Genomic DNA, 14377 nt, shown 5'->3' with positions numbered 1-14377 from the left:
CGGTTGAAAAGCAACATAGAGTTTATTAAGTAGGCCTATTGAGAAACCAAAGAAAAGTTTATAGACTACCTTTTGTTTTATTATCGGCGGGAAGTTGGGAACCAGATAAGTAAAAGGGATACTAGAATTCATGAGCCAAAAGAATATGTGCTTTTGTGTGTTGGGGGGGGGAAGGGTCTTAATAAATCAATTCAGACGTCTATGTCTGAAAAATTACCATGTGCAAGGTGGAAAATTTTACAAAAATGTGGGTTCCAGAAAGAGAGAGAGAGAGAAGGAAAGAGAAAGTGAGTAGGCCGCTAAGGTTTCATTGTAACAGATACATGAATTCACGGTCTAAAGCGTATGTTAGAGGGAGCTCTAGATCTAGATATAACACGTTCTCCCCCACCCGTTTCCAAGTAGCCTAGACAAGTGATAGGCGCATAGTGTAGTGAGAAAGTGATAGGAGCATAGTGTAGTGAGAAAGTGATAGGAGCATAGTGTAGTGAGAAAGTGATAGGAGCATAGTGTAGTGAGAAAGTGATAGGAGCATAGTGTAGTGAGAAAGTGATAGGAGCATAGTGTGTAGTGAGAAAGTGATAGGAGCATAGTGTAGTGAGAAAGCTAAAAGCATGAATTTGCGTTAATATATATATATATATATATATATATATATATATATATATATATATATATATATATATTGTCACGATCATCAATGGTGCTAGATGTCACGTTGAAGATTATCTTGATCTTTATTGCACAATCAATGATCGTGGTTGCCGAGGATTTAGAAATCGTCAGTTGATAAGATGATCATTTAGAAGTTGCCAGTTGATAAAACGATCATCTAGAAGTTGCTAGTAGATAAGACGATCTAATTATGTTATTATTAAATTCAATGAAGAAACTTCTCCTCGTCAAATACAAATACTTTAATTCAAAACTTGGAAAAGCTATTCACAAATAATTACAATGATATACTATAATAGAATAAAACAAATTATATTTCTACTATTTTAAAATATACACAATAATATGATCATGTCCTCTTTCTTTGAGTTCCAACACGAGACTGGCGGCAATATCTAGAGTCTTCTTCTTAGACCTTTGGGCGTTACCATGTGACTAATATCTCTTTGTCGCTTGGTTAATCAATAGACCAATAAAATATAGATTAGCGTACAATAATTAATATTTCTAACCAATCACATTCACTTCAAAACAGAAGTTGGTTGCATGATGGAAATTACCGAGCTAGCTGATCTAGTTGGCAGACATTGGCTAAATATAGACAAAGAGTACGTGACATATATATATATATATATATATATATATATATATATATATATATATATATGTGTGTTTATTAGATCTATTACAAATCTATTACAGAATGAGTTCATTGGCTGATCTAAACTAATTGATGCACTTATTATAAGCTTTTTATTTAAATTTTTTTGTGGTATTTTGCTTGTTTTACATGTAGTAAACTGCACAGACCTAATGACATAAACTTATTTTATTACTAACCTATTATCATAATAATAAAAATATATTAGAAAATTCACTTAAATAATAAACTACTAAAACAAACTATTTTAATTCTGTTTGGCAGTAGCCAGTTTCTCAAATTTGTATTAGATTTGGGATACTTAGGATTACTTCACTTACATTGGCTGTAATTTCAAAGTCAATAATTATCTCCCCCACATTGTGACTATGAATTTGGTAGCCATTTTGAAGTAAATTCTTCTCTAGTCTTCTGAAGTAAGACTTTAAGAAGAGCCTAATTGTAGAAATGTTTGCCTGAAGTAAGCGCAAATATTGTCCGATATTTCATTCTGTCCTGGCCGTGTTGTCTCAACATGACGATCTACGTTCAACATCTGCAGGCCTATCTGGGCTCAACATCTGCAGGCCTATCTGGGCTCAACATCTGCAGGCCTATCTGGGCTTAACACAAGGGCGTAGTCGTTTTATTGTAACAAATATACGCCTTTAAATAGTTTTGATTTCATTCATAAGTAAATTCTGTCCTGTGTTGGGTAAAGGATTTTCCGTGTTGGTTTTAGATGAAAACTGACCTTGACTAACATTGACACTATCTAGACCAGATCGTCTTTGTGAAGCTATATAAAGACATGAAGCACATAAAGTACATGCACCAGTTAACACAGACGTCAACAAAGAGTACACTTCCGAAATGCTGACAAAACAAAGTCTACGTTTGACTGTAATTGCTTGCTTACACCTCATGACTCCATGGACTGCTGGTCAGGCCAATACTGGGGGCCTCGTGATCTACAGCTCGCCACTCTATTGTTTGACTATAGTCTCAACGTATCAGACTTGCCCTCCTACATACTGCTATACGTCTAGCACACGTAGTCAGTGCTGTATGGGACTCTACAAGACAAGTGAGTAGTCTATCCATGTATCCTTCAGGGTGGAAGAACAAACCATTCTTGTTTCTGTTCACCAGGAGCCGCCCTTTCACCCAACATCACATCCGACCATGAAACACTCCAGGCAACCTTCTATTTATTTATACGCTCATCTTTCTATTGATCCTTTCATCTACTTCTATTTCTATACTATTGATAAATCAATTGACTGTAATGAAACAATCACTTTTGCAAATAAGAAAAAACATTAATATTAGGAAGAGAAACAACAAAGATTAAGCAGAGAGTGCTCATTTCAGAACTTTGTCGTAGTTTCACATTTTATTCATCACGTTTTATACCTTAACACTAACACATATTTATGAAGACACTCTAGCACTATTCACGTCTACAATTGGGTACTCCTCATCTATCTTCCGAAAAAGACAAACTAGATTGTGCTCACATGTCAGTTACTTAGGGACTTGGTGTCTCGTACCAGAATAAATGACTAGATTAAAATTAAAATAACAAGCAAAATATTTTGTCATGGAATATTTTCCTTTATCTAAAAGATTGTCATTAATATTTGATTTGTTTGCAGTCACGGGAAGTCTGTATCAACAGTGTAAGTGCACCTCAGCTGTAGGATGTACTCCTCTCTCTGGGTCACAGACAGCAGTGGCTCCCACGTCTTCCTTCTTCTACGACACGCCCTTATACTGCAGCTCCACACCATCAACCAATTTATGTGCCACCTCTGACGCATGCTTTAACTCAGCCACTCGAAGTTCATGTTGTATTAGTGTCCAGAGGATTCCACAAACTATTAGTAAGTTTTATTGTAACAATAATCTATCAGTAGATTCAGATAGATCTAGTCTTCAACTATTAGTAAGTTTTATTGTAACAATAATCTATCAGTAGATTCAGTTAGATCTAGTCTTCAACTATTAGTAAGTTTTGTTGTAACCATAATCTATCAGTAGATTCAGTTAGATCTAGTCTTCAACTATTAGTAAGTTTTATTGTAACAATAATCTATCAGTAGATTCAGTTAGATCTAGTCTTCAACTATTAGTAAGTTTTGTTGTAACCATAATCTATCAGTAGGATTCAGATAGAACTGAATGTTTGTTTAGCAATTGGCTTTCAAACCAAGATGTCTGCTGTTTTGACATTTTTGGGACGTCCCTGAACCCATTCAATTCTCATGGGAATCTGACCTTAGTTTTGAAAGTAAAAGGTTTATGATGGCCAAATAGCACCCTTGTTAGAATAGAATCTATATCATTCTGCTCCATGGACCACAAGGTCTAAAGTGGAAGGGGAGACTACTTTTATTATAAAATTTGGGGCTTAAAATTTTTCAGTGAGTTTAAAGAGAACATAAACCTAAACGACATGTCAGTATTGGTTGACTCTCTACTATCTGTATGTTTTCATTAGTACCAAACTACCTCTTTGTTTTGGTTAGCTTCCAATGATTAGTAAGTCATTTGGTTTGAATATTACTAAACTATTTCTTCACTTTTAAAAGTTATGATTACGTTTCTACCTTGTCTCATGCTAATCTAAAGTTTTGGTTGGTTCACACATGTTCGTTTATTTGATTGACTATAATCAATAAGTATAGTTAGCCTTTTTGAATATACATCATGCATCGTGTCCTATTCTTTTCTATCATTGTATGCTAGTTTGTCAGATTTAGATGTCAGTGTATTAAGTATTTTGTGACGTTTTTTTTTGTCATCTCGACGTCTTACAAACCACAACAAAAATGTAACGAGTGAAAGTTTCTTTCATTTAAACCAAGTTTTAACATAAAATGTAAACATAGAATTAAAACTTTGACTTATTGAAGTGTTAAAGAAACCTAATGGAATAAATCAGCACACAGTGTGCAAGGTCTGCCTTCAGATGAAAGTTGAAAGCAGCTGAGATTATATAAAAAAAAACCACCACAATGGTACAATGTTTTGGTACATTGTATTATGGTACAATGTTTTGGTACACTGTATTATGGTACAATGTTTTGTTACACTATTATGGTACAATGTTTTGGTACACTGTATTATGGTACAATGTTTTGGTACACTGTATTATGGTACAATGTATTGGTACACTGTTTAATGGTGCTATTATTTCGCGGAATAAAATATGTATTCTGAAAAGATTCTTAAAATTATTTGAAAATGAAAGCTTTCAAAATGTCCAAAACATATTCACAGGTGGTATGCCAGACACATTTACAACGTGTTCCTGTAACGCTGGAGTTCAATGCCCTGCTCCTGCCATACAAAATGGACGTTAAGAGTTCTCCAAGTAACTTGTGCGACAAAGCCAACTTTGTCTTTTCTTCTGTTTCGTTGAGAAATGTTTGTGTTGTTGCTGGAGATAGAAATAAAATGGTAGATTTCTTTCCTTGATGTTGTGGTTGATGTTGATGTTGTGGTTGATGTTGATGTTGTGGTTGATGTTGATGTTGTGGTTGATGTTGATGTTGTGGTCATTATTTTCTCTGAACAAAAAAAATTAAAACAAAAGTCAAGTCAAGCTGACATTAGTCATAATTTTTTGCTTGAGTTCGCCAAGTATTGCAAACTAGACATAAAAAAGCTTACTATAAAAATGAAAAAAAATACCTTGCTGACTACCAAAGCCTTAGTCTACTTGACTTGTGTGATGAGCCTTCTGCTATGCGGTAGTAAAACACAGTCAACCTACTCTGGCAGATAAAGTAACTAAATATTTTCCACCTCCGATGTTTAAGGCGGACACTAACATTTGGAAAAAAATAGCACTGGATAGATTCAGATGAAGAGCGAGCATAAAGGAAGGGTCCTGGATTGCAAATGGCAAACGCACCAGAAGTAGAAAAAAGGGTGAAAGTGCAACGGTGCCTGTGATTACAGATGTCCAACCTGTGACCGCAGCTGTGTATCAAGGATTGGCCTCTTTAGTCACATGAAAAGTTTCAAAGGGAAAAGATTGTCTCTTGAGACGTAGAATGCACAGATTATATTCATAACTATATAAACATCATTACATACAATCACTACATAGTACTACATACAAACATCACTACATAGTACTACATACAAACATCACTACATAGTACTACATACAAACATCACTACATAGTACTACATACAAACATCACTACATAGTACTACATACAAACATAGCTATATGAAAAACATCGCTATATAAAAAGATAACATCTTTATATACAAACACCACTCTATAAGAACATCACAGATATACAGAGATGGCGTGAACAAAGTAAAAAGTCTCATCTTAAAATGATACCAAATTTTTCGTTTAGTCAAGAAATAATCAGAACTATTTTTTAACTTATTGAAGGCGCGCAAAATCTCCGCGTCCAACGCTGAGGATTTTTCATTCTGTTACTTTCATGTTTAATAATGTGTAGAAAGCCAATCAAAATACACCTTTATTAACAAGCAAAATAAAAAATAAAAAAAAACAACACAAAGCTTATATTTAGTGTATCAATTAGATTAAATCAGTTATGTAATTAAATTATTATAAGCATTAGACGATAATATATAAAGAGGACTAAGTCAGCTTATATTATACCACCACTTCAGTCAAGTACTATTTCTTTCCATTGTTTAATAAACGAAACCAAGTAATTTACTACCAATAGTTAATTAACTAATTGGTTTTTTTTTTTTTATTGATTCTTGCATGTCGGAGAAATAACGTGTACAAACTAAGACTAGAAAGTGAAAAAGGGACACTACAAGCCTCTCGAGGGTGACCAACAGTCACAGTGAAGGATATTGTCGTTCTTATTTTGGTCACAATACATTTATGTACAACCTAAACTGTAAGAAGTTCTTCAAAAATAAAAATCTATATATATAATTCTCTTTTTCCCTCAAGAGTTTAAACGAGTAGTAAGGAGTAAAGGAAAGATCACTCTGCAAATAGTTCACGAGAAAACAAGAGGGGGGGGGGGAGAACACGTAGTCACAAAATATTTTTTTTTTATTTCTCACGTTAAAAAAAAAAGGTGGGGGAGTAATCTACTCTGTAGTAACTATCGAAGAGACAGAGCACGCTCAAGAGTTTGGACACAATGGAAAGATCACTCTTTTATTTTTGCAACTCGGACGGAAGGAGTTATCCTAGGTAATTTAAGAGTGAAAAAAAAAAGACAATTTTCGTCTGTATATTTCAGGAGATTGGTATGAGTTTTCAAAAGATTAATAATTAATAATTTCCGGATATTTCCGACGAAAATCGCCATACGCCAGCGCTAGACGCGCGGTCAACTTTGACGAGTTACAACGGTCAGCCGAGACGAGTGTCAACATGACGGTTTGGGAAGGATCGGCGTCGTGAACAGAGCTCAGGAGTGTCACGAGGGATGTAGTCATCTGACCACCCAGAATGGTCGAGCGACGTTCTGCCCGGTTCTAGAAAACCAGCAGGGACCCTATCTAAAGAGCGAAGGTATCAGAGACCAGTCAGTTACAACTTCCCGATCTACAGTTCGTTACGAGGGCTCAGTACAAGTCCGGGACGAGACGGAGAGGCCAGTGCAAGAGTTGATACGGCGGTACGGCTATTAACGGAGAGATATTTGTACAGTCTTGTGTTACGTGCTGCCAATTGTACAGTATTGGTTGTTATTTATTGACATTAAACTATTACGTTATTTGAAGCTCGGAGTTGTCAAGCTCTTTAACTTGTGGTGTCGTGTGGTGCAGTTTACAGAGAGCCTGGATAGTGAGATTCGTAACAATAGTAAATAAAAGTTAATCAAACTATTAGAGAAATAGGACCTACATGAACATTGGGTCAGGGAGACTTTCAACTTGGCAGTTTGAACTATTAAAGTAGATATACAATTGTAATGGAGTATAGTAGTAGTACTTTCTGGAGTGTAAAATAACAAAAAGCAAGTAAACAAAAATAAATCTCTAAAGGAATTGGCGGTTTCCGTGACATCGACTTTGAACTGGGAGAGAGAGAGAGAGACAGAAAGAAAGAAAGGGGACATGACTCTGTACTACACAAATATCCGAAAAACGTATATTTTGCATTTCTATTACTAAAGATTCAAACGTTCTGGTCACTATATCATATTTGACAACTTGAATTGTTAGCATTGAATTTTTCACTAAGAAATTCTAGACTTTTAAAACCTATCTTAAAATTAGATTATTTTAGATTGCATCATATTTTTAAAAATGACAAAAATGGCCCATTACTACGCTATAGAATCATTTAGCCCATAATTACTCGGCGAGCTAAATCCAACATTTACAGACATATACAAATGCATGAGTTATGTCTCTAAGCTCTTAACCAACGATGCATTGAACAGAATTTTCTGGAGATATAAAAATGATTTGAAACTGTTGACTTTAGCACCAATCACGTACCAAAGAGATTTACATATGTAACTGTCTATAAACCAACAACGAAAGTAATGCAATCTGACTATCTTGCGTGTGTTGTAAACGTCAGTTGAAGAATAGTCAGCTGACAAATCCATTCATTCTGCTCCAAGTACAAACACATTCGAGGATATCAGCTGTGGACAACCACTGGGACTTGTGGTCACGGAGGGTAAACTCTGTACAATAATGACGAGGATTTCAAAGTAAACAAATCTTCCTTTGTCTGACGTCAGATGTAGCCCAGGAGAAGTTGAGAGAATTGATATAAAACAAGGGGAGATCACTTTTTGTCCCTGTTCTTTGCTAGGGTATTTTTTTAATCTTATGTAGTTATAAGGTATAAATGCTTGAATAAAATAACTTTTCAAATGTTTTACATATTTTCATTAAAGGGGGAAAACCTTTTAATAGCTAGCTTTATGATGTATGCGGCGTACAGAAAGGAAGTGTTTTAAGTTATGTTTTTTTTTCCTAAGTTACATGATATTTTTGTGCACTTTTTAGCCCTGCAGAATCAGATTTTATAAACACTTCTGTTTGAAATAGAAAGGAAGTATTAGAATTTGTACTACAACTTATTTAAATACAACTGGGCCTCTAACTAGTGGTAATAAAGTAGATCTGAAACGAAGATCATTAGCCAATGAGTCTTAAAATTATTGCTCAATTCTTTTTTTTTTTATTGAGTTGGCTACAGTGCAGTTCAATTCAGCGTCCTTGACTATGTAGAGTTGATCGTTTAATCTATGTTTTACTGCACTCGTTTGTTTGTTAAGTTTTAAACTTTACAAAAATACAAACCTTTGGCATTTCTTGTTGTAAACTACGTGAATGGACTCAGCCTGGCACTCATAATGCATCTTGCTTAATGTACTTTTACAACCTGAAATACTAGGAAATATTTTTTGTCTTAGTTTTCTGATTTCAGAATCTTAAATTCTAAAGTAATTTAAAGAAACTTGAATGATACAAACATATCTTTAAAAACAAATCTGTAAGATACTTCACCTGCGTGGACTGTGGGACCTTCTTGCAAGACAAGCACCAACCACTCATCTGACTCACGCAGTGTCGGTAACGGGCATCAAAGTTTGGCCGGAAAAGGGCAAAGCATGCACCTATGGGGCAGTGTCCCGTCCTGCTATTAGTGTTTGTTCCTGCCTTTTTAGCCACCACCACAGATCGTCTCCCTTTGGGCGTCGCCATTTATAGAAATGTTCATCGCCCACGTCTTTTGTAAAGTTTTAAACTAAAATGTCTTTGGCCTGTATTGTTTTAAAGTAGGGGAATGGATTGAGCGTGGACTTTTCAAAGTTAGTTACATGCCCGAGAATTTCAAAGAAAAAGTCTCAGATCTTGAAGAGATCTGTGTATTATGTTTCTATTGAATAGCTTTGAATATACAAACAACTGCTCATAAAGAAAATTGTCAACAACAAAACAAACTGTCATCTTTCTGCTATGTGTGAGTTTGCTGCTTGTTTAACCAAAGGATTGAATTCTATCAATGGATAATTTACAATGGAAGGAAACAAGAGAGTAAAAGCCGGACATTTTCAAATTTTGGGCTAACCCTAACCCTAACCCGCACGGAAGACACAACCCCCAAAAGGAGGACATGTTGTCCATTTGTCGGACATCTGGTAACCCTAACGGTTGGTGAGCGAGCTATTTCAGATTGTCTCTACTGATCTACACACTTCCTCTATTTTCAGTTTGGCTCTAGAGATCTGATCTTCAGTCAAAAGATGTCAGGTCTACTTAAAGTTGTTTTGGTTTCGCTCATCTGTACTGTCCATGGAGCGTATCAAGTTGCCTACTCGAGTACCTACAACCAGAATACATCACCTACCTACTGCACATTGCGCTTGGATTTCTCACAGTACTATAACGCAGCTCCTGGATGTTGTCAGTTCACTGTCACTCAAGGTTTTTGCTGCCAAGCTCTCTTCAGCTTCAAACGACTTGATGGTAAGAAATGTTTTAACAAATTGATGTTAAGAAATGTTTTAACTAATTGATGTTAAGAAATGTTTTAACAAATTGATGTTAAGAAATGTTTTAACTAATTGATGTTAAGAAATGTTTTAACTAATTGATGGTAAGAAATGTTTTAACTAATTGATGGTGATTAATGTTTTAAAAACTTGATGGTAAGTGATGTTTTAACAACTTGATATTAAGTAATATTTTCTATGTATAAAGTTTGTTTCAACTCAAAGTAAACATTGAGAAGGAACGTTTTCAGCATGATTTGAATCAAATCTTTGGACAAAGTAGAAAGAGAGAAAATAACTACATATTACAATAGGAACACAATGGGAACATGACAAATCGTTCACAGACAAATCAATCACATTTTGTTCACCCGATAATTCGTTCACCCGCCAATTCGTTCACAAATTTGAGAAACACTGTTTCTATAAAGTGTAAACCACACCGGGTGAGACCGACTTTGGTGACGCCACTGATTAAATGATCATTTCATTGATGGGGGACTATTGAACAGATTGTTTCTCAAAGAGAATATCTCTCAATGCAGCCAGTTGTAAAGAACTTAGAGTAGTTCTTACTACAGACAAATGGTTCCATGTACTAAGTGTATGATTCTTTGAGGGGCGTAATTTAATGCCCTCACTGAAGACGTTTACAAGTGTATAAGTATTACAAAGTACACTCAACAAAGGAGTATAGAATTAGTATTTATTTACAGAAACAATGGGTTACACTTATAATATGAAATACATAATCATCAGTTCTACAAGTATTAAATGAGCCCAAATTAAATACTCCAGGGCGCCTAGATTAGATGCATTAATAAATTATATAAGGGTATCATGACACAAAATACCCCAAGTATTCAGCCCTAACCCTAACCCCGTGCTAAAAACAATTCACAACTCAACTAATAAAATAAACAAACACACACATTCTCACATCTTACACACCCCCTCTCTTGACACCAGTCTCTCTTCCATTTAAGGTTAACTGGGATACATCTTGGTTCAATGCGTTCATATTTGATAAATATAAAAATAAATAGCCAGAGTAGTTTCACGATGGTTGGTGAATTTCAGTTTCAGGTCTTGGATAGTGTTATCAAGATCTAGATTTAGTCTAAATGCGGGGAGCATAAATTAATAAAAATATATCCTAGAACTGAATCAACGGGCGTGGCTGGTATGTAATGTAAGTATAATATAATAGGACGTATGTCTATTTAGTTGCAACGTGAATTTTCAGTCAATAGAATCATTTCTTTGACACTGTATGTTAAGTATAAAGTTATCACTCCAAAGCATCCCCTAGCCAGACCTAATGAACTGTGTGAATAGCATACGCTCCAAATCAATCCAACATTTTCTTTTGTCTCTAGGTTCAACTGGCTACTACACTCAGTGTGTATGCAAGAATACAGTTTCTTGTAATCTGTCCCTGGCCACAGCTAGCACTGCCTCCACAAGCACATCCACTACATCCACAACCACTAGTACTACACCGACCACAACACCAACCACAACACCAACCACAACAACAACCACTACACCAACCACCACACCAACCACCACACCAACAACAACACCAAGCACCACACCCACAACTGCTGCAGGCAAAAAATAACTTTGTGAAGAATAAAGAATAGAAGAGAATCTTGAGTCCAATGAGTTGTTCTTTACTCTCTTCCCAATTGTACTGTTCAAGTAGAAGTGATCACAGTATTAAAATGTGTCTTATACTTCAAACCATCATGTACACAGAGCTTACAATAAAGACAGAAATGTTTCCTACGTCTGCAAGAAGCTGTTCATCTGAAGTGATGTGTTATTTGGTTCATCAAAACAACAATCTAACAAGTCATAGAAAAAAAAAAGCTTATCTAAGGGAAAGAACCGATAATTAAAGTTATTTATCTGAAAATTACAGGGTTTAGCTCCCTTTTTTACTATATACAACATTTTAAAAATAGTATTAAATTATAAAATAATATGTTAATTTTTGGATTAATTAACAATCGATTGTCATCGACTATGAAATAATAATGCGAAATTTTAACTTGATCCGAGAGTGGGAAATGGGAGGGAAAAGATGTTGAAATCTAATAAAGGGGTTAAATCCATACATACATCCACATCTTTCCGTAAGTATAATTTATTCCCCTTACTTTGATGTCAAACTAAACTATTAATCATCTACAGTGAATTAACTAATTGGTTAAATTTTTTGATTGATTCATGTCTTGTCAGGTTCAATAAATAATTGTGCAAAGTTTAAACTTGTTCTGAGAAAGAGAAAGAGGAGAAAAAACATGTTCAAACTTTTTACCAGACTGACAGACAGACTGAGTAATTTCGTATTAGCTTTGTAAAAATATCTCAACATAGCTGGAGTTACCTAAAATCTTTTTATAATAATACTATAAATCGTTGGACGACGTTTACCAGATACTACAAGCTGAAGACCAAGTTAAATCTATAGGGAATTTTGTGAAGCAATCTCCTAAGGAACACAAGAAGCACAGACAACAGAAATGGGACATTCAGAGCGCTAAGCTCAAGACTGTATAGATTAGATAATAAAATAATTTTTTTCTTTGTAAATAAAATTATGAATTTGAAAAAGGTCAGAGGTCATGATGAACGTTTAGAAAGAATTTTTTCCCAATCTTAATTTTAAAATAAAACAACATTTGAATAAATTTAAAAAAATTTACTATGATAAAAATAATTCTTCATATATTCTCCTTCTATCTGAAACTCGTCTTGAATAATAAAACATTAAATTAATACGTCCTAGTAAATATTTTAAAATATATCTATGTTCTTTAAAATTATTTTAAAATATATCTATGTTCTTTAAAAATATGTTTCTATATATCTATGTTCTTTAAAATATTTTTTTCATTATATCTATGTTCTTTAAAAATATTTTTAAATATATCTATGTTCTTTAAAAATATTTTTTCAATAAAATATCTTAAAAGTTTTTATCATGTTTAAAAATATCTTTAAATATATCTATGTTGTTTTTAAAATATCATCAAATATATCTAGATTGTTTAAAAAATATCTTTCAATATATCTATGTTGTTTGAAAATATCTTTAAATATAAGTATTTTAATTATTTTTGTGCGTTTTGTCTATTGGTCATGTTTATTTATAAAACAACAACAACACTAAAAGCAATTGAAAATCTGATTTAAATCTTTAATGTTCCTTCCAAAACATTGCAATAGTTTTAAGTATCTATAATAGATTGTTCCGGGAGTTTTTGTAAAAAACAAATTAATGCCAACGAATGTTTGTTTGCTCTTCTAACTTATATTACATGTCATTTCCGTGCTATGAACTATGAAGAACTTTGAAGTGGTTCCGGATATTATTTTATTAAAAAAATATGTCAAACGATTATTTATAATAGCAACATTGACTTACATTACACTTATATTCTTGGACAATAAGTCACTATTGTTTAATAATCGATATCCAATTGTTCCGTATTTTCAACTTAAAACAAATTTATGTCAAATGATTTTTTTCTTTAAAAATATCGACAATAGGTTGTTCAGAATTTTAAATAACAAAGTAATTTGCTAGAAACGATTTTAAAAAAAAATTTTTAGACTTACTTTATATTGAATTTTCTTGCTGAAACATAAACAGAAGTTTATTTTTTTATCTGTAAAGAATGTTCCGGATTTTATTTTGAAAAAAAATCAACCTACATTACTTCAATTTTCTTACAAATCGTCGCCAAAATTGTTCCGATTTTTATTTGAAAAATCTACTAACACAAATACTGTTTTAAATCCCACTTCTAATAGAAAAATTTAAAAAAAAATCTTCTTCCCATTTACGAATATCGGTTGTTCCGGATTTTTAGGAAAATCATTCTAACTCTATTTATGTAAAATCGAACTTCTGTCGTACATTAAATTTAATTTTCTAGCTAAAATATGGTATAAAAATCTTTCCCCAAGGCTATGGTACATCTAATTTTCATATGAGACCATTCCAAAAATGTAATTAAAGATTTTAGATTTATCTAGAATTCTCTTTTTCTCTCACTATATATACAAACATCCGGAACAATCTATTATACATACTTAAAACTATTGCGATGTTTCGGAAGGAAAATTAAAGGTTAATCAAATTTTCAATAGCTTTTAGTTGTTTTTATTTTCGATATTAACATGACGGACAGATAGACTGACAGACAAAACGCACAAAAAATGCGGCTTTAAACCTAATATATATATATATATATATATAATATATATATATATATATATATCTTTAAATGAATTCTATTAGAACTCAATGCACTAGAGACTATGAACCCTCGTTAAATCTCTCGTGTTAATAAAAACTTTTTTTGTTACTTGCCCATTGTGACGCAATGGATTTGTTTCCTTTGACATCATATGAATGTATTCTTTCAATGTAAGGCTAAAAAAAACTCGGTGCACCAATGTCTATGAACCCTCGATAACTTGCTCGTATTGATTAGACAATCGATATCTAGTATATATAGATCTTAAGAGTGCTAAATCATAAGTTTAGTTTATGTAG

At 33.5% G+C, this 14377-nt stretch overlaps 2 protein-coding genes across 2 annotated transcripts; both read left to right on the top strand.

Moving 5' to 3' along the window:
- Positions 1 to 2133: 2133 nt before the first annotated feature.
- LOC106078638 (keratin-associated protein 4-4-like) lies at positions 2134 to 4792 on the top strand. The gene is made up of 3 exons (XM_056013373.1): positions 2134 to 2402; positions 2974 to 3201; positions 4601 to 4792. Exons 1-3 carry the CDS (start codon positions 2189 to 2191, stop codon positions 4681 to 4683), a joined length of 525 nt encoding a protein of 174 aa, XP_055869348.1. The 5' UTR covers positions 2134 to 2188; the 3' UTR covers positions 4684 to 4792.
- Positions 4793 to 8068: 3276 nt separating this feature from the next.
- On the top strand, positions 8069 to 11463 carry LOC106078639 (ponticulin-like protein H). Its single transcript, XM_056014594.1, has 3 exons — positions 8069 to 8144; positions 9523 to 9778; positions 11184 to 11463. The coding sequence occupies exons 2-3, from the start codon at positions 9556 to 9558 to the stop codon at positions 11426 to 11428; spliced, it is 468 nt and encodes a 155-aa protein (XP_055870569.1). The 5' UTR covers positions 8069 to 8144; positions 9523 to 9555; the 3' UTR covers positions 11429 to 11463.
- Positions 11464 to 14377: the final 2914 nt, after the last annotated feature.

The sequence above is a fragment of the Biomphalaria glabrata genome, chromosome 16 (assembly GCF_947242115.1).
Source record: "Biomphalaria glabrata chromosome 16, xgBioGlab47.1, whole genome shotgun sequence".
In the NCBI taxonomy this organism is placed as follows: domain Eukaryota; kingdom Metazoa; phylum Mollusca; class Gastropoda; family Planorbidae; genus Biomphalaria; species Biomphalaria glabrata.
The sequence above is the reverse complement of the archived record's forward strand: the minus strand, read 5'-3'. Positions and strand labels throughout refer to the sequence as shown.